Genomic DNA, 22,882 nt, shown 5'->3' with positions numbered 1-22,882 from the left:
TACTGGCCATGCCCACTCTGGTAGCAGGGCGTGGGCACTGCCCTCCAGAAATACTGCATTTGCCCACGCAGTCATTTCACACAACTATATAGAAACTTAGGGCAACATATTTAGCACAGGATTTCTATGGGAAAAAAAATTATGTGTGTCAGTGACATTGGTAATATATGGAGAAATACAATAAGGTCTGTGTTTTATTCTGACCATTTACAGGAAAATCCAGGATTTGCATAGACTACAATTTATATGTTATTAATCAATCAAGTTAGTAAATACAATTTTGCGTTTTTTAAATAATTAATAGAATAAAATATTCTGCATTTCTTCAATAAATGGAGGGTAAAAAAACAACAGGCTACATTGTATAATGATTTAACAACAACAAAAATCACCACAAAGACGCAGGCAGTGCAAAGTTACAAGTTTATTGTTCTTTAATAAATACAATGATCCCATTCATGTGTATACAATGAGCTCCTTCAACAAGTTCTGGAGAAATCAGTTTTTTCGTGCTCCAAAAACACTTTGAAATAAGAAAATATAGAATACTGGACATTGGATAACAGGGAACAAAATAATGTTTATTAAATCAACAAAATTCACAATTTAAAAGTAAATTAGGTTAGAGATTAGATTTTGGTCACGCTAAAACATTACATATTTATAAAAAACAGAAATAGCATTTTTTTTAAATCCTCCACAAAATTTAATGTGGTGCTATTTCTTGTTACTTTTCTATAATTAAATCACAAGTGTAATTAAAAAAATTATATATGTATTTTTTTTTAATTAGCAGCAATGAGCTATCCAAGATAAAAATTTCTAAAAAAAGAATTAGTCATTGTCAGCACCAAAAAAAATCAATGCATTTTATATAGTTTGATGACCAGTGGTATCCCTATATATTAAAATTTACACAAAATAGGTTTTCTTCATGATTTATTTTTCATTTATATATTTCTTCTTCAACTTTTTTTTGTTTTATAGAAAATGCAGATTACTTTTGCTTTAATGAACTCACACGGTAGAAAGGAAAAAAATTACCATAAAAAAAAAATAATCCAATTAATTTGAATCTTCATGTAACTTAAAAGTTTTAGTTCTGGAAGAGGAATTTAATAAAATCAGAAATACATTTGTTTACATAGAAAAAAAAATTCCACATATAAGTGGCTTATTGTAAAAACTATTTTTCCAGTATTTATAAACTATTAAAATAGATTTAAATGCACAACACATTTATAAATATTTTCATGATATATTTACATTTTTGCAACATTTTTTCGCACTAGCTATCCGTTATGTGCTGCAAACTCTCTTGAATTTAGTGTTGTTACAGCTAAAACTGCCCAGTATTAATTAGGCTAAAACTGCACATCCTAAAAGGGATTTGTGCTAATACCACGTGGTGACAGCTTTGTAATTTACTGGAGTGTGCTTGGCTAGTAGTAGCTATTTCCTAAGGGTTAATCGTCACACATAAGTATCTTTGGTCCTCAATTATCTCGGTTTTCCACCGTTACCATCAGAAGTAACCCTTGAGCTGTTGGGACACTCCCCAAGGGCTAACCTTAATCTGTACAATTGGCAGGCAAGTTTTCATTGGTACTCTTTTGACATTCGCTTAACAGGAAACCTCCATGGATTTGACGTTGTTGTGATCTGGGCTGCTGGTGTTGTTGACATCCATTCTGGTATCCGTGTGGGAACGGCTGCGGTTCCCATCCCCGGTCTGCGCTCGGCTGCGGTTCCCATCACCGGTGTGGGAGCGGCTCCGTGAGCCCTCGTTGGTGTGAGACCGGCTCCGGTTGCCATCCATGGAAGAAACACTAGCACCAGAGTTTGTCCTGGATCTCATCAGTCTGGTCATACTGGCTGCCGGCACTAAGGAAACACAAATAAATTAATATTTCATTACTAATGGAGAAATACTTAAGAGTTTTGTTAACATTAACCTTCTTTCTACTGTATATTAGGTTCCCCTTGTGTGTAGAATTCGGTGGAAGTTCCATAGCCCTGAGATTGTCACTGTTTCCTTGTGGGCAGTAAGAACATAGAGCTTCTTGCGCCTGAAGAAGGCTGGTAAGGTTATAAACTGCTGTCCTGGGAGGTTTGTAGAGAATGCATCACCTGATTGGACAGGAATACATGGTCATCCAATCAGGTGGCCGCATCATACTCCTCCCCACCAACAGTGCAGTGAATGCCTCAAATAGCTGAGGTTTTCCAGTGCTGCAAGATCTTTCGTCCAACAGCAAGGATTGGCACTGATAAGAAGTCAGCGGTTGGGGATCGTAGAGACTAAAGTACTACTCAGGGGATGGGTGCATCTAAAAGAAAGTGCCATTGCCCCACACTGTGTGTAGCAGGAAAATTCTGCATTGATGAATGTTGACATGGCTAAAATGCATATTCATAATGTCAACATTTAGCAAGGGAACGCCATAATGTCAACATACAGTTTTGAACTACTTTTAGCCTAACGCTAAACCTAATATTGGGGGTTATTCAGGTTGGATTGCATATTCTGCAATCCTTTTATCTAATTGCGGTTGCAGAAAGTGTGGACAACCCCCTGCAGGCGATCCACTGTCATTTTCTTAATAGGAGTGGCTGCGTGTAACTGGTGTCCCGGGCTCTTACAGATAGAGGGGCCCACCCATGGCTCCTTTTGCCGACACCTGGAGAGCAAAAAATATAGGGGCATGAGGGCAGCCCTGAGGAAGAGTCTCCAGGAGCAATCCAGAATCTCTGTGACTGCTGGTCACATCCCCAGAGAGATGTAAACAGGGGTTCCCAGTGAAGCCACACCCCCTTCCCACAAGGTCACGCCCATTTTCGGTCCCACACAATTTTGACTATAGCCACACTGGGTGCCACCAAAAACATTTGTTTTTCTAAGAATATTTAATAATAAATAGTTCATGTTGGTTTTCAATCACAAGGTACCAGAAGTAATGAGAATAGTTGTCAAATTATCATATCATCAAAATGATGAAAGTTAGGATGTCATTTAAAATTGTTAACTTTATCTGCCTTATTCCACGGAAAAAGTCACTGACCATGCCTGGAGCAGTTATTTGAAATATAGGGGGTAATTCAGACCTGATCGCTGGGCAGCGATTTTTGCTGTCTTGCGATCGGATAGTCGCCGCCTACAGGGGGAGTGTATTTAAGCTGTGCAAGTGTGCGAACGCATGTGTAGCAGAGCTGCACAAACTGATTTTGTGCAGTCTCTGCGCCGCCCAGGACTTACTCAGCCGCTGCGATCACATCAGCCTGTCCGGGATCGGAAATTGATGTCAGACATCCTCCCTTCGAACGCTTGGACACGCCTGCGTTTTTCCAACCACTCCCAGAAAACGGTCAGTTGACACTCACAAACGTCTTCTTCCTGCCAATCTCCTTGCGATCGCCGGTGCGTTTGGAATTTTTGCACCATCCAGTCACTGACCGGCGATCCCCGTTGCTGCGGTCTGTCGTGCCTGTGCTTTGCTGTGCATTATGCAGTTCAGATCTAATCGCAGGCTGTGAGAAAACGCAGCCTAACGATCAGGTCTGGATCGGCCCCATAGTTTTATAGGGAAACATCAAGACGGCCAATAGCCACCAATGCATGCCATGAGAACCATTACTTACTGTAGCCCATGCCTTGAACAAAATATTTGAAGGCTTCTGCAAGCTTTGCAGGCTAAAATGGAAAAGAAAGACATTGATCAATAAACATAAATCATTATAGTTTCCTGTAACATTTCATCAAAGATCTCATGATGAAACATCTTAACATTTACTAGGAAATATGATCTATAGTCACCTGTACGACCTGGGGAAATCCGCCACAGTCTGACATCTGAGGAGAGAGAATACAGATGTAGTGACTGAGTACAGACTCAAGCACTTAGATCATACACAATGGCACTCTTATTTCTCTCTCTTTGTGATGGTATAGGTGAGGGAAGGAAAAGCACATGAGGTCAGAGGGCCCTGCTCGTGAGAGCTTACATTCTAATTTCCTCTTTACCGACTCCAGTATTCTTTAAAGTGCCCGTTTGCACCTCAGACCGTTAAATCATAGATTTGCATCATTTGGCTGGGCAAATTATTTCTCTCTCGCGCGCACTATTTGTCTCTACCTCTGACGCTGTCTCTCTTCCTCACTCTCCCTGACACTATAATTTCATCTCTCTCTCTATCTCTCTCTCATACTGTATCTCACGCTCTCTCCCTGACACTGTTTGTCTCCCTGACATTCACTCTCTCTCTCCCTGACACCCCGTCTATCTCTCTTTCTCCCTCTTTGCCACCCTTTAGCTCTCCTTCTGTCTCTCACTAGCGTTCTCACTCCCCTCTCTTTCCCTCTATCCCTAAAACACTCTCTCACTCCCGCTTGCTCCTCTCCCTCTCTCACTTCTCCCACCTCTCTCTTTCACACCCTCTCTCTCTCTCTCTCTCTCTCCCCGATGCTCTGTTTCTCCCCTCTCATCCCTTTCTTTTTCTTTCTCCCTGACAACCTCTCTCTTTTGCTTCTCTCTTTTTCTCATTCTCTATTTTTCCATGGAACCCTTCTCTCTCTTTCTCCCTCCTCTCTCTCCCCTTGACACCCTCTTTTTCTCTCTCTCACTCCCCTCGCACTCTCTCTCTTGCTCCCCTAAGCAGCATTGTAGTGACAAGGGGAGGGGAGGCTTTCAAAATTTTGCTTTGGGGCCCACACAGTTCTAGTTACACCCCTGTATACAGAGGATTACTATTATTTCTTGAAACCTATAAGGCTATATGTACTATAAGAGCATAATATAAGGGTATTAATAAGTTGGAACAACCTTGACTCTCAGCAGTTAGCTGAATTTTAGATTTCATTATGGGATTCATTATGTTCGCTACATAGTGTAATATAACATGAAGTGTGAGAAATACAAAATCACAGCGTCTTCTATATCATTGCACATCATAGCGACAGCGCCTCACCTTCAGCAATGTAGTCTTGGTTGGATCCAGCTTTGAATTGCATTCCACCTAAGCAGTTGCGGAAAATAAGAAAAACAAAGTATAATATTAAAGATTCTTTCATCTAAAAAATATTTAGCCGAATACCGTACATGCAATAGATTCTTAATGACGGAATTAGTGAGAAAATGTTACAGCACAATCAGCTCAAAATAAAAGGGTTCAATATGGAAGGTCGACACGCCCTGTGTCCAGAGTATGCCGACATGAGAATGCTGGTGCCGTAATAGCAACACTGGAAAGCTACTTACAGCATTTTCACTGTGTGGGTGTTATAACTTGAAACATGCAGGTTAGTCCCATGTTTCAAGATCTAAAACCTGCATGTTAAAATGCTCTAGCTAGTATTACCCCTGTAATGGGATACCGGCACCGACATTCTCATGTTGACAATGCAGTACTCACTGCGGTCATTAGTGAGTCGATTTTCTGACCGCATGCCAAATAAAATACTCTCACAACACACTGAATGCTCATTGTGACATTTCTAGCTTCTATACCCCCTTAATATCCTTTACTCCATTCATCTGTTTCACCACATTCTGTAGCCCATAGCTCCTCTAGCCATAACTAATTGCAAAAGGGTCTTATTATGCTAAGGATTTTTCTAAAATTCATTCTTTGCATGATTTGAAGTGAAGAACACAGTTTGAGTGCCTGACAGTGATAACGAACACGGATTCCTGAGTTACAGGGTGATTCACTGCCTGATTAACACTGATCCCTGAGAAAACGGATGATTCACTGTCTGACTTAAACTGATTCCCGGGATACAGAATAGATCACTACCTTACTAACACTGATTCCTGAGATACAGGACTCTGATTCCAGAGATACAGGATGATTTACTGCCTGACAGACACCGATTACTGGGATACAGGATGATTCACTACCTGACTGACACCGATTACTGGGATACAGGATGATTCACTGACTGACTGACACAGATTCCTGGGATACAGTATGATTCACTGACTGACTGACACTAATTCCTGAGATACAGGATGATTCACTGCCTGACTGACACTGATTCAAGAGACACAGAAAGATTCACTGACTGACTGACACGGATTCCTGGGATACAGGATGATTCACTGACTGACTGACACGGATTCCTGAGATACAGGCTGATTCACTGCCTGCCTGACACGGATTCCCGGGATACAGAATAGATCACTACCTGACTAACACTGATTCCTGAGATACAGGACACTGATTCCAGAGATACAGGATGATTTACTGCCTGACAGACACCGATTACTGGGATACAGGATGATTCACTACCTGACTGACACCGATTCCTGGGATACAGTATGATTCACTGACTGACTGACACTAATTCCTGAGATACAGGATGATTCACTGACTGACTGACACGGATTCCTGAGATACAGTATGATTCACTGACTGACTGACACTAATTCCTGAGATACAGGATGATTCACTGACTGACTGACACGGATTCCTGAGATACAGGATGATTCACTGCCTGACTGACATGGATTCAAGAGACACAGGAAGATTCACTGACTGACTGACACAGATTCCTGGGATACAGGATGATTCACTGACTGACTGATACTAATTCCTGAGATACAGGATGATTCACTGACTGACTGACACGGATTCCTGAGATACAGGCTGATTCACTGCTTGACTGACACGAATTCCTGGTATACAGGATGATTCACTGACTGACTGACATGGATTCCTGAGATACAGGATGATTCACTGACTGACTGACATGGATTCCTCAGATGCAGGATGATTCACTGGCTGACTGACTCCGATTCCTGAGATACAGGCTGATTCACTGCCTGACTGACACTGATTCAAGAGATACAGGATGATTCACTGCCTGACTGACACTGATTCAAGAGATACAGGATGATTCACTGACTGACTGACTCTGATTCCTGAGATACAGGCTGATTCACTGCCTGACTGACACGGATTCCTGGGATACAGGATGATTCACTGACTGACTGACACGGATTCCTCAGATGCAGAATGATTCACTGGCTGACTGACTCTGATTCCTGGGATACAGGCTGATTCACTGCCTGACTGACACTGATTCAAGAGATACAGGATGATTCACTGCCTGACTGACACTGATTCAAGAGATACAGGATGATTCACTGACTGACTGACACGGATTCCTGAGATACAGGCTGATTCACTGCTTGACTGACACGAATTCCTGGTATACAGGATGATTCACTGACTGACTGACATGGATTCCTGAGATACAGGATGATTCACTGACTGACTGACATGGATTCCTCAGATGCAGGATGATTCACTGGCTGACTGACTCCGATTCCTGAGATACAGGCTGATTCACTGCCTGACTGACACTGATTCAAGAGATACAGGATGATTCACTGCCTGACTGACACTGATTCAAGAGATACAGGATGATTCACTGACTGACTGACTCTGATTCCTGAGATACAGGCTGATTCACTGCCTGACTGACACGGATTCCTGGGATACAGGATGATTCACTGACTGACTGACACGGATTCCTCAGATGCAGAATGATTCACTGGCTGACTGACTCTGATTCCTGGGATACAGGCTGATTCACTGCCTGACTGACACTGATTCAAGAGATACAGGATGATTCACTGCCTGACTGACACTGATTCAAGAGATACAGGATGATTCACTGACTGACTGACACTAGTTCCTGAGATACAGGATGATTCACTGACTGACTGACACAGATTCCTGGGATACAGGATGATTCACTGACTGACCGACACTGATTCCTGATTGACATATGCTGTTATACATATGTTGTCTGCCAATAATGATAAGAGAATCCAAAAACACATTTCAATGCCAATGTAAAAAGAAACCTTAATCAAAGATAAGATAGTTTCCGGTCCTATATATAAAAGTCTTAGAACATACCACAGCATCCACAGCAGGCGAGCTGTCACCAACCACCAGTAGAGCAGGACACCTAGAAGAGAGATAATGAACAGATAGAACATTACACAAAATACATGTGATAATCAGGGCAGTAAAATCGGAGCTAAAGAAACACTTGGAGGATGAAACAAAGAGTAATTATAAGCCTAGAATATGAACTATTGAGACTGCTAACGCATAGCATTAATGAAATATCTGGAATACAGGAGAAGAATGGCTGGGAATGAACAAGATGTGACAAGTCACCTACAGCAGAGTAACAAGCAGGGCAGGGCTATTGTTTGGGGAACACAGGAGGTCACAAAGAACATAAATATTTCAGGGGCTAAAGCAATGCATGAGTGACCTCATGGCAGCCTTTTAGCCCTTCTAATTTCCCCTGCCCCTGTACTGAGCACCAGTCTTACTGGAGATTTGAATTTTTTTGGACACCCTGAGGAAGGGCTACACCAGTGGGGAAAGGCCCCGCACCCTTCCTCCGGCCCAGGTAACCCGACAAAGAGAACACAGAACCATAATAGGACCTGTTTTCTAACTGATATATATGATACAGAACACAAGGAGGGAGTCCACTATCCCATATATTATTATCTTGACAACCAACCGTAGCCCTGAGTCTCTAGTACAATGTGCGGCTTTACGTGGCATCTTCGAATTGAAAGTAAAATATAGTATGCTACATATCTTGGAGTGCCTCATTTACCCAATTCGCATAGCCAGATTAAACAGGGAAGGGGGAGGTGCAGGGAAAACTGTGCCCCAGGTCCCCCTCTGTCAGGGGGCTCACTGGTCAAAACATAGTGACATCATTAGCTCTCCTTCCTGCGCGGCATCAGAACCAGGCAGCCAGAATGCAAGCAGGACAGTACGCAGTGCAGACAGAGACACAGGAGCATCAGGTGTCATGAGCTACCGATGGAGCTTCCCGACCCAGCTATCCCAACTTCTCCTTCAACCCGTCTCGGTCCTGTGTAATGTGTTATCTAATGAGAGCATCTGGGTCTAGAGAGAGAAACACACACCGAGAGTCCTCCTAAGTCCTGTCCCAGTGTGTAAGTAGTACGGAGGCTGCTGTTATTCTTGCATGTGACAAGATAACTTATAAATTTTATTTTTCTGTGTGTATTTTAAGTTTGTTTAAGTTGTCTTGTTGGACTTCCCTCTTAATTTAAGTTTGCAATCACCTGTGTTAAACTACCTTGCTCATCAATTAAAAATTTCAACACAGGTGACACCAATCATATATTAAGAGGGAAGTCCAGGTAGAGAGCATTTTGTCCCTCCTGGAATGGATCATGTTGGGAGGTATCTGCACAGTTTATATTGCACTTACTTTAGCGTAACAACATTTGTCCCAGGGACGGGACGTTCAATCTCTAGATCCCTCCGGCTGAAAAGGACATAAATCACAACTTTAAACACTTCAATGGGGAAACTATACACATGTACACACTAGACTGAGATCCGAGAGGTTCTTTGTGCTACGACACAAATGCTCCACCACTCTCTCCACCCTACCTGTTGTATGACTTCACAAACAGCGTCAGATTGTTTTGGTTGATGTCGTTCAGGATGTGTTGTCGATAGGTGTGCACCAGCTCGTGGTTGTTCTGGATTTCATCCTAAACACAAACATAAAAAGAAGAGTTTAAGCTTAAATGATTAGACCCCAGATTGGAGAGATGTGCCAGGGCTATGACTTACTGGAAGTAGGTCAGTGCACTGTGCACAGCCAGAATACAGTAACAGCATTCCCGCACAACATGAGGAGAGATAATAGCTTTCCTCTAGCCGACATTGTTTGATGTGTTATTGTCTAGGTTTAGCAAACGCTACATCAAACAGAAGGGATTTGCGAGATGTATCAAAGAGAGATAAAGTGGAAAGAAATAAATTACCAACCAATCAGCTGCTACTGCAACTGTCATTTTTCAAACACAACCTGTAAAGTAACAGGAGCCGATTGGTTGGAAATTTATTTGTCTCCACTTTATCTCCCCAACGGTGAAGGAAGAATTTGAAATATACTTTGGCCCCCCATTTATCAAGTTTTGGAGAGTGATAAATAGCAAGGTGAAAAGTACCAACCAATCAGCGCATAACTGTCATATTACAGGCTATGTTTGAAAAAAATACAGTTAGGAGCGGATTGGTTGGTACTTATCACCGTGCTATTTATTTCTCTCCAAGGCTTGATAAATCTGGGCCTTTGTATGGCCTACGCATGTGGTGGTGAGAAAAGTCAGATTCTCAGCACATTCAAATTGTACTCACTGGGAAATACCAGGAGGAATGGTATGCAGTTGATAGATAGACATCGGTATATTTACTAAGGTGTGCCCATAGTAACCAGATTTTAGCTATCTTCTAGTTTGTTTGTTTTTTACATTTTTCCCCAACATTTGCTTGACTTACTATTCACGTGGACTACGATTGGAAATAGTAACCTATGGCGAGAGCAGCGGCAGCAGAGCGAGCCACCTTGCCTGCAACGAGCCCGCGAGGATATATGTTTTTACTGATGGCGGTCACATATTACCAAACAAACAAGATTTACTGAAAAAATTTGTGTTGACCATTTCTGTGTTGACCACTCTCATGTCGATCTTTTGAACATGTTGACCTTTGGTAGCTCTCGATCTTAATGCATGTTAACCATTTGGTGCCGACCAACTGCATGTCGACCTAAATACTGTAGATGTTTTATGCCACACCCACCGGGAACAAAAGTAGATATGATGGAAATGGAGATGGAATTTTGTTTGAATAGCTTTGCTACAAAACAGTCCGTATCACCGAGGTGAGGCGTTTCGGAGGCTACAAGCCCCTGGATGTACCGTACGTTCCCACCATAAATCTGGAACCTCACTGAAGTTAGAACTTTTATGATAATTCCATCACTTTCTTTCTAATAATGCTTTGCTTTACTATACTTTTAAGAAGTGGTGAATAGGAACGCACCTAGAGCAGCCACTTACTGGGGGCGACACTTGGGCACATGTTTTATTACTGTCAGTACAAAAGTTCCCAGCATGTCCCACCGGTCTACTCTCCACCAAGGATGTTGTAAGGTACGGTACAGTGGAAATATATTGTAGTTACTGAGAAATCAGACTGTTAGCAGTTACCAGCCGATTTAATTATGGTCACTGACCGTAATAAAAACAAAGCCCTGAGTGCTGACCTGCCCACTTTTATGATATACGAGAAATCACCAAATTAAAGGCTTATAACCTAAGAATGAAAATAATAAAACTGGGCAGGGGCCTGAACCTGTCTGGCAGATCTGAGCCCCAAGAACCCCTAAGCCCAATGTGGTTGCTACATCTGTTTCCCCTGTTGCTACGTCACTGCACCTACTGTCGACAGCATCATTCACATACTACAGTATCAGAATATATGACACAATGGGTCTACAATCTTTGTCATGAAACCTACCTTTGCAAACAGGTGGGAAATCAGCATATCAGGTAATCCTTGGGTGAGTCCAGAAAGCTGCAAAAGTAACAAATAACTGTAACGGCTTATTTCATTTCACATATATTCAGGGTCGGACTGGCCCACAGGGGTACAGGGGAAACGCAAGTTGGGCCCCACTGCCCGGGGGGCCCACCTCCTCCTCTCGGGATTAGGATCCAGACTGTGCACTTGAATTCTACATTATACATACTGTATGTTACCTTATACTGCACAGGACTAATGTGTATTTCCTACAGTGCATTTCTATAGTGCATATTGTTTATCTGGTACATTATCATGCATTCTTTCCCCAGCAGTATTTACTATATAAATTTGTCAAGGGATCCAGCCCATGCACTCTTTAAAGGTTAGCCAAGCCTTTGTGGTGACTGACCATACCCCCTCTGGAGTGGCCACACCCCTAAATGTGGGCCCCTAGCACTGCATGCCACCGGTGGGCCCTTCATGACCCAGTCCGGCACTGCTTATATTTCAAGTTCATTATTCTAATAAAATAAAACTTTTGCTATTAATACATATAATAGTGTGTTTGCCAGGGTATACTAGTCATAGAAATGGCATCATGTACTTGCCAACTTTTGTATTTTCCTCACCGCAAGTGAACAGTGATGGGGGGCAAACTATTTGCGTCATTAGGACCCGCCTCCGAGTGGCAAAATGCCACGAATCGTGCCTATTTGTAAAGGTGGCAGAGCCAAAATGATGAATTACTATAGATTTACCATAAAACCGAAACCGTGTGACTTGAATTTACCTTTGTGGCTGCCCAATCCATCCATCCTTCTGCGCACGGGTTTATGTTAATGAGCAGCAGGCCTTCAACCATGCTGGGGTGATTCAGCTGGAACAGAAAGCATTGCTTGTTCAAAGTACAATTCAGTCATTCTCCATGGCTATAGCCCTGATATAATGATCCACAGTCAGTCACTGCAGCTGAGGCCAACAGAGCTCCCAGCATAGATCATTGTGGACTTAGACCAGTTTCACCTCTTGACGCTTAATAGATGCATTAAGAGCCTCTATTGCACATAAAGCCACCAATTATATTTTGGGAGAAATCAAAGGGGACCACTTTCATTAAGAACAGCCCCCCCTGTTGGTTTTATGTTTGGAATTCTAAGAATTATTAATGTAATGTCATTTATATCTTGTTCATCGTAGATTTGTTCGTCTCACACACTCTTTTCACAAACATTACAGATGGGTCCTCCGTTATCTTGACTGGTTCTGCGCCTAGATTGAGGTTTTGTCATGCCTAGGCGATAGCTTAGGTTGCTGAGTTTAATCACGGACAGGCGCGTTGAGGCACGACTAGATACTCAGCATGCAATACACATCTCCACCACTGGGTGGCTAATGTATTTATTTATAGCACTAGCATTTCAAACGACAGCTCAGCAGCCAAGTGATACTTACAGCAAATCTTGTCAGGATATACGCGCCAGCTCCGATTCCCATTCCCAGCACTGACTTTAAACTATGGACAAAAAAAAAACACATTAGAAAAAAAATTATGTCACCTTCTCTACCCATGGGATCGGTTACTAATGTCCCAACACTTTCCTGCAGGGGGCGCTGCCTGATCAGTAATAATGAATGACTAATAGACGTCACAATTAAAGCAGTGAAATATGGAGTATCCGAGGTTTGTGATTATGGGCATTATTCTGCAGCTGCAAGTGTGAACGGCTGCAGAAGACAGATTTACTACCTTGTGCTAATAGGCAGGCTCGCCGCGGCATGTGCGCAGTCTTCAAATAATCGCTAGACACTTCCTTTTTTTTTTTTTAGCTGCTTGCAACTCAGGCCCAATACATCTACCCAACATTGTAAATAAGCAACAATAAATTATGTAACCTTTGTATGAGTTTTGCTATTATAGGAGTCTGCCAGAGGGCGGATTCCTACTTGATTCCACTCGTCATTGTACTACCACTTCCCAAAAGCATAGAGAGGTAATGTATCTGGGGCCAGCCCTCCCTTGCAGTCCCAATGGAGAAAGAATTGACTGCATAGGAGAGGAATGGGTTAAACATCCTGTGAGGGGTGGACCTAGCTGTGAGGTAGTACAGCCTTAGGAAAAGGGGGAGGGTTAGGGTATATATACACTGCAGTGGCCATTTTGGGCCTCTTTGCTGTTTCAATTTCCTTCCCGCCCTCCCGCCCTATGGGATGTGGTTGTTTTGTTGACGCGGAGTGCATTGGCGTTTTGATTGCTGGCTGGTTTTCATTCGTTGGCTATTTATAGGCGGAAAAGAACGGCAGTTTGTAGTTGTATCGCTTATTTAGGTAGTAAGTTTCAGTTTATTTGGTTTAGGTGCACTCACCTCCATCGACTTAATGGCCGCTCGACCACCCATCCGGGAGGCAGCGGCAGGGCACCCAGGAGCGGTGGGAAGTCACTGTGGGGGTTGTGTTGACACCTATTACCGGTTTTTGATAAGGTGTTGGACGGTTTCGGTCAGTTTACCAATTTAAGTTCACCAATAGTTTTATAGAGCCGTTCTTTTTTCTGCCACCATTTTGCCGAGGATTCGGCAGCTTAACAAATTTTCCATTTACAGGTTTGCTATGGTTAGGGTCAAATAAATAGCTAGCAATTTTTCTGCCAAAATCATGTCTCCGTGTCTTTATTTACTGGTTTTAGAAGGTAACTAAGGTTTACTTTAATAAAGGGGGTCCACCAAATATCACTAGGATGTTTATAAGTTTGTGTCGATCTCCCTACTCCAATCTGAGCCGGATCAGCCGGATGGACTGCACGAGCCATTATCTCTCCTGATTGGCTTGCACATTCACTCTCCTGCTTTCCTATACTGCTGTGACTATTCAGATGATCTGATTGGCTGCAAATGATTCTGTCTCCACCTCCTAGAAAAACTGGAGATTTTCAGATGAGCAGTAGCTAAAAAGTTAGAAAAGTCTCTTTACAAATGGGCAATTTCCTGGCCAAATCTTTGAAAGGAAAGCATAAAGATCGTGTAATCCTTGACATTTCTGGGCAGACGTTTTGCACCGTGCAACATGTATGGATATTCAGTATCCCTTACCCAAGCTGCTGGACGACTCCGGGTAGCATTTCAGCCAGCTGGTCCATCGATGGGTACACATACCTGGGCAAAGAAATGATTGCATTCAGCCAATTTGTAATGTTCTGAAACCAAACATTTGAGATAGAGAGATCCTAGAATGAAGAGTGGCTACGCTAGAGCGGATGCAGTGCCCGCTCTATAGAGAAAAAGTTGGGGTATTAGTATACAGGGCTTGTGTAGTGAGTGAGTGGCGTTATTATGGGGATGGTAAAAAAAAAAAAAAAAAGAGAAAGAAAGAAAGAACAAAGAAAGAACAGACTAGATGGACCAAGTGGTTCTTATCTGCCATCAAATTCTATGTTTGTGTTTTTATGGTATAATGAAAGAGGGCTGCATTTCATTTAAAACAGATTAGCGGTTGGAGAGAGATCCATTGCCGAGTTATACGACGCAGGTGGGATCACTACTGCCGCAGGAGGCATCTGCTTGTAACGGACGCCTCCTGCTGCATCGCCGTACAGCGCTATCACTGCTGCTTCCAAGAAAGACAGCCATAGCAACTCCAACCCTATGAATTAGGCCCAATGTACGTTGACATTAAAGTTGTGCCATTTATCAAGCTCTGGGAAATAGATGTTTTTTGGAGCCAACGAAATCTTCATATGGCGATAGTTCGCTCCTACCTCTTCGAAGAGGGCACAGTGTGTAATTAAAGATCTATTTAGATTCCTCCTCCCTCTCTTACAGTGCGCGTAGGCGGCCTACGGTTGCTCACGTTTGGTGACACCGCCAGGACAAGACATGGCAGTGTAAGCATTCGGCACTTGTTAGCGGCGAATGTGTAGCTTTTGGGTTTCACTGGGCAGCTGCTTATTGTGATAAATAACCCCGAATCCGGTTACAAAATCACCACAAATACCAGCAACCAGGAAGGATAAGTCACCAGGCATTTATCACAGTATTGATAAATAGGACACTATCTGTATTTTCCCATGTATTTCTCTTATCCACGTGCGTCTAGTGACAGCGGGTGACAAAGAAGGGAAAAGAAACCGATATCCTTACATTGTCTTTGTTTACACTTAGGGCTAGATGCATCATTGCTTGGAAAGTGATAAAATGGCGAGTGAAAAAGTACCAGCCAATCAGCTCCTAACTGCCAAGTCACAGGATGTGTAAAATATGGCAGTTAGGAACTGATTGGCTGGTACTTTTTCACTCTCCATTTTATCACTAAAGGACAACTGACCGTTAAGAAAATTAGGGGGGAGATTTATCAAAGTTCGGAGAGAGTAAAGTTGTTAGAGATGAAGTACAAACAAATCAGCTTCTAAACTGTCATTTTTCAAACGCAGCCTGTAACATGGCAGTTAGGAGCTGATTGGCTGGTACTTTATCTCCGTCCACTTTATCTCTCTCCAAGTTTCATAAATCTCTCCCTTAGTAATTTGTACTTGGGCAACATAAAGCAAAGAGTAACCATCCTAGCTAAATCAGCAAACGCAACAGAAAAACAGGGACTGACCCCAAACTTACCCGAACGTGGATAAAATCTTGCTTGTGATTGGCCCTTATTCAGCAACAAACTCCTGAGCAGTAATTAATTCCAGAAGCCACTAATCATAGCTAAGGCTTAATTCTAGTAAGTCTCATTTCCACTGACAGGACTTAGTGGCCATCAACCTCTCATGCACCAAAGTCACTAATCTGAGGAGAGGCCAAATGGCAATTAGCTCATTAAAGTCTTACCCGGCTGGGAAAGATGCAGCTCCGTCGTGCTGGCCTGGTGCATTCACGTGGCAGACGGAGAAATGCTGCGTAATTTCATGCATGTCCTCATGGTTGAACAGCGAATTGAAGCAGGTTTTATCTGTATCCGGGAAACCAGCAACCAAGTGTCAGGAATATGCTTCTCAGGTTTGCTTTCGTAGCAATACAAATATGGCCTACATATATATGCTAACATGCTCATGGGGAGATGCACCAAACCTTAGAGAGAGATAAAGTGGGGACAGGTAAAGTGCCAACCAATCAGCTCCAATCATTTTTCAAGCACAGCCTGTAACATGACAGTTAGGAGCTGATTGGCTGATACTTTCTCTCCCCACCTTATTGCTCTCCAAGCTCTCTCTCTCTCCCCAAACGTGCTAGTCACCGATAAGGGTGTATGCAGACACATTTGTTTATAAAGCCCTATTCATGAGATTGGAAATAACTAATGAGTGTTGCACAGTGGTGAGTAGATATACAGTAATATGGGTCTATGGGTCTCCCATAACTCCCAAACACAACTACACACTCTGCAATGACTGCGGGTCAGCATTAGCAATAACTTGTATGGTTTTTGTTACCGTATACTTTTTCATGGTTATTATATTTCATATGGTTACATATGGCAATTCTGATCTATCATGTGGCATCCTTAAAATAGTCACATAAATGAGCTGGAAAATGTAACTGATGTCATCTAGCGATTAAGGGGCAGATTTTTTGCCATGTGTTTGCAAAAATGACAGTTTGGAGCGGATTGACTGAAGCACCATTTATCATTCGTAACAAGTGATAACAAGAATTTCACTCGTTGATAAATCAGACCCTAAAATCTTATTCATGTTAATAGTAAAAATAATAATTGATTAGCCGTATAAAGTATCCTGGAGCCAATAAATAAACTACAGTATACTGTGATATGTCATGCTAAACTGGTGAAAATTTGACTATGGACACTTGTTACTTCTGTGATAAAGAGGCACATGAAATATATACACTGTGCATCATCAAGTGCAACTAAATTCTAGCACGTCTTCAAATAAACAAAACCTGGTCTCAAGGAATTAAAGTTTTAAATCGTGATTGCAGGATTTAAGGGCCTAACTCTCTCTGCACATGTTACATCTGACCCACCTGCAGTGCACACGGTTTTGCCCATTAGAGGAAAATATTATTTTGCAATCAACCTTGAATTAGGCCCTAAGCCCCTAAATCAGCCACAAAGCAGTGTCACTATGGGGGCAATTAAGACCTGATCGCAGCAACAAATTTGTTAGCAGTTGGGCAAAACCATGGGGGTCATTCAGACCTGATCGCACGCTAGGATTTTTCACTGCGCTGTGATCAGGTCAGAACTGCGCATGCACCACAATGCGCAGGCGTGTAGCACAGGTAAAAAAGCGGATCGTTGCTGTGCGATGGATTGTACGAAGATTCCATTTGCACAGCGGATCGCTCGGAGATTGACAGGAAGAGGGCGTTTGTGGGTGGCAACTGACCGTTTTCTGGGAGTGGTTAGAAAAACGCAGGCGTGTCCAAGCGTTTGCAGGGCGGGTGTCGGACGTCAATTCCGGCCCCGGACAGGCTGACTCAGAAACTGCACAAAACTTTTTTGTACCGCTCAGCTGCACATATACGGTCGCACACTTGCAAAGCAAAAATACACTCCCCTATGGGCAGCGACTTTCTGCAAAAAAACCCTAGTGAGCGATCAGGTCTGAATTAGGCCCTATGTGCACTGCAGGGGGGGGGGGGCAGATATAACATGTGCGGGAGAGTTAGATTTGGGTGGGGGGTGTTCAAATTGAAATCTAAATTGCAGTGCAAAAATAAAGCAGCCAGTATTTACCCTGCACAGAAACATAATAACCCACCCAAATCTAACTCTCTCTGCACATGTTATATCTGCCCCACCTGCAGTGCACATGGGGGGGGGTCATTCCGACCCGATCGCACGCTGCGCTTTTTTGGAGCCCTGCGATCGGGTTGGCACTGCGCATGCGCTGCAGCCGCATTGCGCAGGCGCGTTATCGCCCGGCGACGGCAGTCGCTGAGCAGCAACGCCGCTAATGAAGAAAGCGGTCGCAGCGGCGACCACAAGAAGATTGTCAGGAGGAAGGCGGAACCGGGCGTCAACTCACAGTTTTCTGGGCGTGGAGATCCAAACGCAGGCGTGTCAAGGCATTTGGAGGGCCTTGACAATCGCTGGATTGATCGCACAGGATAAGTAACTCTTACCCTGGTTTTGTTCTGCACAACCTCTTTTTGCATAGCAGGGCTGCACAAGCGATCGCAGCCTTGCTATGCAAAAATACACTTCCCCATAGGCGGCGTCTAGTTGATCGCACGGGCTGCAAAAAGTAGCAGTGTGTGATCAACTCGGAATGAGGGCCATGGTTTTGCCCAACTGCTAACAAATTTGCTGCTGCAATCAACTCTGAATTACCCCCAATGTCTGTAGTTGACCACTTTCTACTACATGGTATGAAACTTGCTATGTCCCTTTATGTTACCTATATACTATGTATAATCTAGACAAACCAATTCACACTACATTCATTGGATCACAGAGAATGTTGCTTACGGTTTAGCCCAATGTCATGGTAAGTTAATATGACAGGTCTGTTCTGTCTCGGAGTGCCACACATGACAACGTGAAGGACTCCATGAGCTGTTTCAATGTCATGTTCCTGGGAGGTAAAAAAAACAAAACACACAAAAAAAGGGCCAGTTATTTCCTTCCAATCTCTTTAACTTTCATCATTTACAAAATGCAAAATGTTTGGTTTGCTTCATTGTGTTTGTGAGCCCAACAGAGTGGTGTTGGCGGAGGCGCAGGAGCTTTAGGACCACTGGGCAGAATTGGTTGGAGAGACGGCGTAAAAACAAGATTTTGAGGAGCAAGATTATAACATCATAAGGGGACGGAGAAGGTTTATCGTTATACTGTACGTAATGGCACACAGTGGTTTCCACTCCGGAAGAGAGCATGGTTTGTACATCAGCTGTGAGTCGGTGGAGATTAGGTGCCATTATGTACGTACTTTTAACTTGACGCATTATGCGTCATTCGGTTGCGCTTCAGTGGAGGAACAAACAAAAGTGGCACTTGTGAGCAATACCTAGCCAATACCCACTAAGGGTGGCCAATGACCATCAATGATTCATTACCATTGATGGTTATCTCCTGAAGGTAACTAGATTTACCATTGGTGGAGGAGTTCCGATGGCACAATCCCTACGTTTGTAAATAATGCTCATTCCCTGGTCCATTGCACAGATCCAAAACCCACCAATAGTTTAACCATCAATAGTTTCCCCCAGTGGAAAACCCCCCATCCACAGTCGATGGTTAACCGCTCAATGGACATCCTACTGCTAATGTATCTATAGTGCGTGTAATAGAATAATATTATATATATTACATTTAATCTTTTCATTTGAATCCTACCAGCTCTATGTTACAGTGACTTATTAACTGATATACAGAAAGATACGGTTAGGTCGGGTAAAGTGCTTTGGCTATAAAGGTGCTCCTGATAAAAGGTATTTGATTCATCAGAGTCCGTCAGAGCAGGTGTGACCGGCTGTGAATAATGTTCTCTGTTTGGGTCTCCATAGTGATATAGATTAAACACCACTGGGTAAAAGTTGCGCTACACAAACACAAGATGTCAAATTATAACTCCGAAACAAACTGGAGTGCTGGTTACATTATCCGGGCCCCAAATACCCAACACATACATCAGCTATATACCAGATGGGTGTATTACATAAATGCTGTCATCTGGTTGCGCCCAGTTATGCTGAAACAATCCATGGCTCATGGACCAGGCTTATCCTACGCCTCCTGAATTAAAGGGTCTTCTCACGCCAGATCATGTCACCGTCTTACACGTGCCACCCTGCAACTTTTACTATACACAGTCTAGCTGCTGCCCTCCTATGTATGTGTACCAGCATAAAGTGTTATTTGTGTGCGTTGCCTGGGGACACAGATCTGGAAACATCTGGATCCAATGTGTAGAACACATTGTAGCCCAGGACAAATAAACACATCCACCTGCTCTAAGAAAGTCAAGACTCGAACAGCAAAAAGAGAGACCGAGGTAAGCCACAATACAGTAGTTAGTAAAAGTTGCATCAAGGTGCTACGTGCAACTGTACCTGTAATAATTGTACCTGCATGTATTCTCCACCCTCAGCAATAATAACCCGACTTCATCCGTCAGCATCATCAAGGATAAAAAACGTTTAAAAATAATCTGTGCCAGGTGCAAGGCGGTGACCATCCGGTAACCGGTCCATATGCTGTATATATAATCAGTATACTGTAGCACTAGCAGAGAGGGCCTCTTACTTACATCATTGCTGGTATAGAAGACAGAGTCATCCACATCCAGGACCATTATGGAGAACACCGAATGATCCGGAGGCTGCAACTAGTGCCCAGAACTCTCAGGGAGGCTCCCCGGTAACAGGATTATATAGCCCACATGACGTTTTGCATAAGCAGGGACAACTCCCACCATGAACCGCAAGCACAACAAGCTAAATTGGGATAAGGATGTTCTTAAACAGGATCTGTGTCAAAGGACCATGATATGACAAATGCTTTTTTCCAATCCAGCTCAGACAAGGAAACAAGGTCACATCAAGAAGCGAAGATGGGAGGCAAGGCATCCTGGCAGATGCATAATTCCATCCCCTGGCCTGTTAAGCAGGGCACGTCTGAGGCTGTAAGCCAGGCATTCCAGGATCTCTCCCAGGAACCACGTAACAACCTACAGGGCCGACCTGTGATTAAGCCGCTTACTCCTGTTATTTCTGGGGGGTCGCTGTGAGGTGTGGATTATACATTTGTTTACTTGTTTATTAACAGTTATTTATATAACACACACATATTCCGCAGCGTTATTATATAGAGATTATGGTTTAGCAGAGGCGTAGCTAGGGTAGGGCGAGTGGGGCACGTGCCCTGGGCGCCTTGGCAGGCCCAGGAGAGGGGGGGCGCCGCCGGCGTCCAGGGCATCATGCCCCACTCGCCCCCGTCAACCCTAAATGTGAGGGGAGGAGAGTGCAGCGTCTCTCCCTCCCCTCCCCGCCGCTGCCAGCACTAGCAGCGCTGCCAGCAGCGCTGCTGTGTCCGGTCTCCGGCGTTAGCCAATCAGAGCTTGCGGACCGGCTCCTGATTGGCTGCCGGTCCGCGAGCTCTGATTGGCTAGCGAACCGGCGCCAGACAGCCGCCGGAGACCTGGAGCGGCGAGGGGAAGGAGAGGCGCTGCGCTCTCCTCCCCTCACATAGCAACAAGAAGCCACCGACCGGTAAGTGACGGGGGGGGGGGGGGGGGGGGGGTCCAGCGGCAAAGTGGGGCATGTATCTGGCACCAAGTGGGGCATGTAACCTGCACTGAGTGGGGCCTGGCACTGTGGGGCATGTATCTGGCACTGTGGGGCAATGTATCAGGCACTGTGGGGCATGTAACTGGCACTGTGGGGCAATGTATCAGGCACTGTGGGGCAATGTATCTGGCACTGTGGGGCAATGTATCTGGCACTGTGGGGCAATGTATCTGGCACTGTGGGGCATGTAACTGGCACCAAATGGGGCATGTAACTGGCACTGAGTGGGGCATGGCACTGAGGGGCATGTATCTGGCACTGTGGGGCATGTAACTGGCACTGTGGGGTATGTAACTGGCACTGTGGGGCAATGTATCAGGCACTGTGGGGCAATGTATCAGGCACTGTGGGGCAATGTAACTGGCACTGTGGGGCAATGTATCTGGCACTGTGGGGCAATGTATCTGGCACTGTGGGGCAATGTATCTGGCACTGTGGGGCATGTAACTGGCACCAAATGGGGCATGTAACTGGCACTGAGTGGGGCCTGGCACTAAGGGGCATGTATCTGGCACTGTGGGGCATGTAACTGGCACTGTGGGGCATGTAACTGGCACTGTGGGGCAATGTATCAGGCACTGTGGGGCATGTAACTGGCACTGTGGGGCAATGTATCTGGCACTGTGGGGCATGTAACTGGCACCAAATGGGGCATGTAACTGGCACTGAGTGGGGCCTGGCACTGAGGGGCATGTATCTGGCACTGTGGGGCATGTAACTGGCACTGTGGGGCATGTAACTGGCACTGTGGAGCAATGTATCTGGCACTGTGGGGCATATAACTGGCACTGTGGGGCATGTATCCGGCACTGTGGGGCATTGTATCCGGCACTGTGGGGCATTGTATCCGGCACTGTGGGGCAATGTAACTGGCACTGTGGGGCATGTATCTGGCACTGTGGGGCAATGTATCTGGCACTGTTGGGCATGTATCCGGCACTGTGGGGCATGTATCCGGCACTGTGGGGCAATGTAACTGGCACTGTGGGGCATGTATCTGGCACTGAGTGGGGCATGTATCTGGCACTGTGGGGCAATGTATCTGGCACTGTGGGGCATGTATCCGGCACTGTGGGGCAATGTAACTGGCACTGTGGGGCAATGTAATTGGCACTGTGGGGCAATGTAACTGGCACTGTGGGGCAATGTATCCGGCACTGTGGGCCATTTTAGTGGCCACACCCCTTCTGGAGACTGGCCACACCCCTCCTGGTGTGTGGCCACGCCCATTTTTCGCTGCGCGCCTTCGG

General features: G+C 44.4%; 1 protein-coding gene across 2 annotated transcripts in view; it reads right to left on the bottom strand.

Moving 5' to 3' along the window:
• Positions 1 to 406: 406 nt before the first annotated feature.
• NDRG1 (N-myc downstream regulated 1) overlaps positions 407 to 22,882 on the bottom strand; it is an 87,366-nt gene continuing 64,890 nt past the window's right edge. For both annotated transcript variants that reach the window (XM_063921249.1, XM_063921250.1), the window contains 13 exons: positions 18,814 to 18,919; positions 16,209 to 16,329; positions 14,478 to 14,540; positions 12,844 to 12,904; positions 12,182 to 12,268; positions 11,386 to 11,442; positions 9,466 to 9,569; positions 9,281 to 9,337; positions 7,927 to 7,978; positions 4,966 to 5,013; positions 3,815 to 3,850; positions 3,640 to 3,691; positions 407 to 1,884 (listed from right to left, as the gene is read on the bottom strand). In XM_063921249.1, coding sequence (XP_063777319.1) covers positions 1,625 to 1,884; positions 3,640 to 3,691; positions 3,815 to 3,850; positions 4,966 to 5,013; positions 7,927 to 7,978; positions 9,281 to 9,337; positions 9,466 to 9,569; positions 11,386 to 11,442; positions 12,182 to 12,268; positions 12,844 to 12,904; positions 14,478 to 14,540; positions 16,209 to 16,329; positions 18,814 to 18,919 — 1,104 coding nt within the window. In that variant the 3' untranslated portion in view covers positions 407 to 1,624. The remainder of the gene's footprint in view (positions 1,885 to 3,639; positions 3,692 to 3,814; positions 3,851 to 4,965; positions 5,014 to 7,926; positions 7,979 to 9,280; positions 9,338 to 9,465; positions 9,570 to 11,385; positions 11,443 to 12,181; positions 12,269 to 12,843; positions 12,905 to 14,477; positions 14,541 to 16,208; positions 16,330 to 18,813; positions 18,920 to 22,882) is intronic.

The sequence above is a fragment of the Pseudophryne corroboree genome, chromosome 5 (assembly GCF_028390025.1).
Source record: "Pseudophryne corroboree isolate aPseCor3 chromosome 5, aPseCor3.hap2, whole genome shotgun sequence".
Taxonomy (NCBI): Eukaryota; Metazoa; Chordata; class Amphibia; order Anura; family Myobatrachidae; genus Pseudophryne; species Pseudophryne corroboree.
Note: the sequence above shows the minus strand (reverse complement) of the source record. Positions and strands in the feature narration are given on the sequence as shown.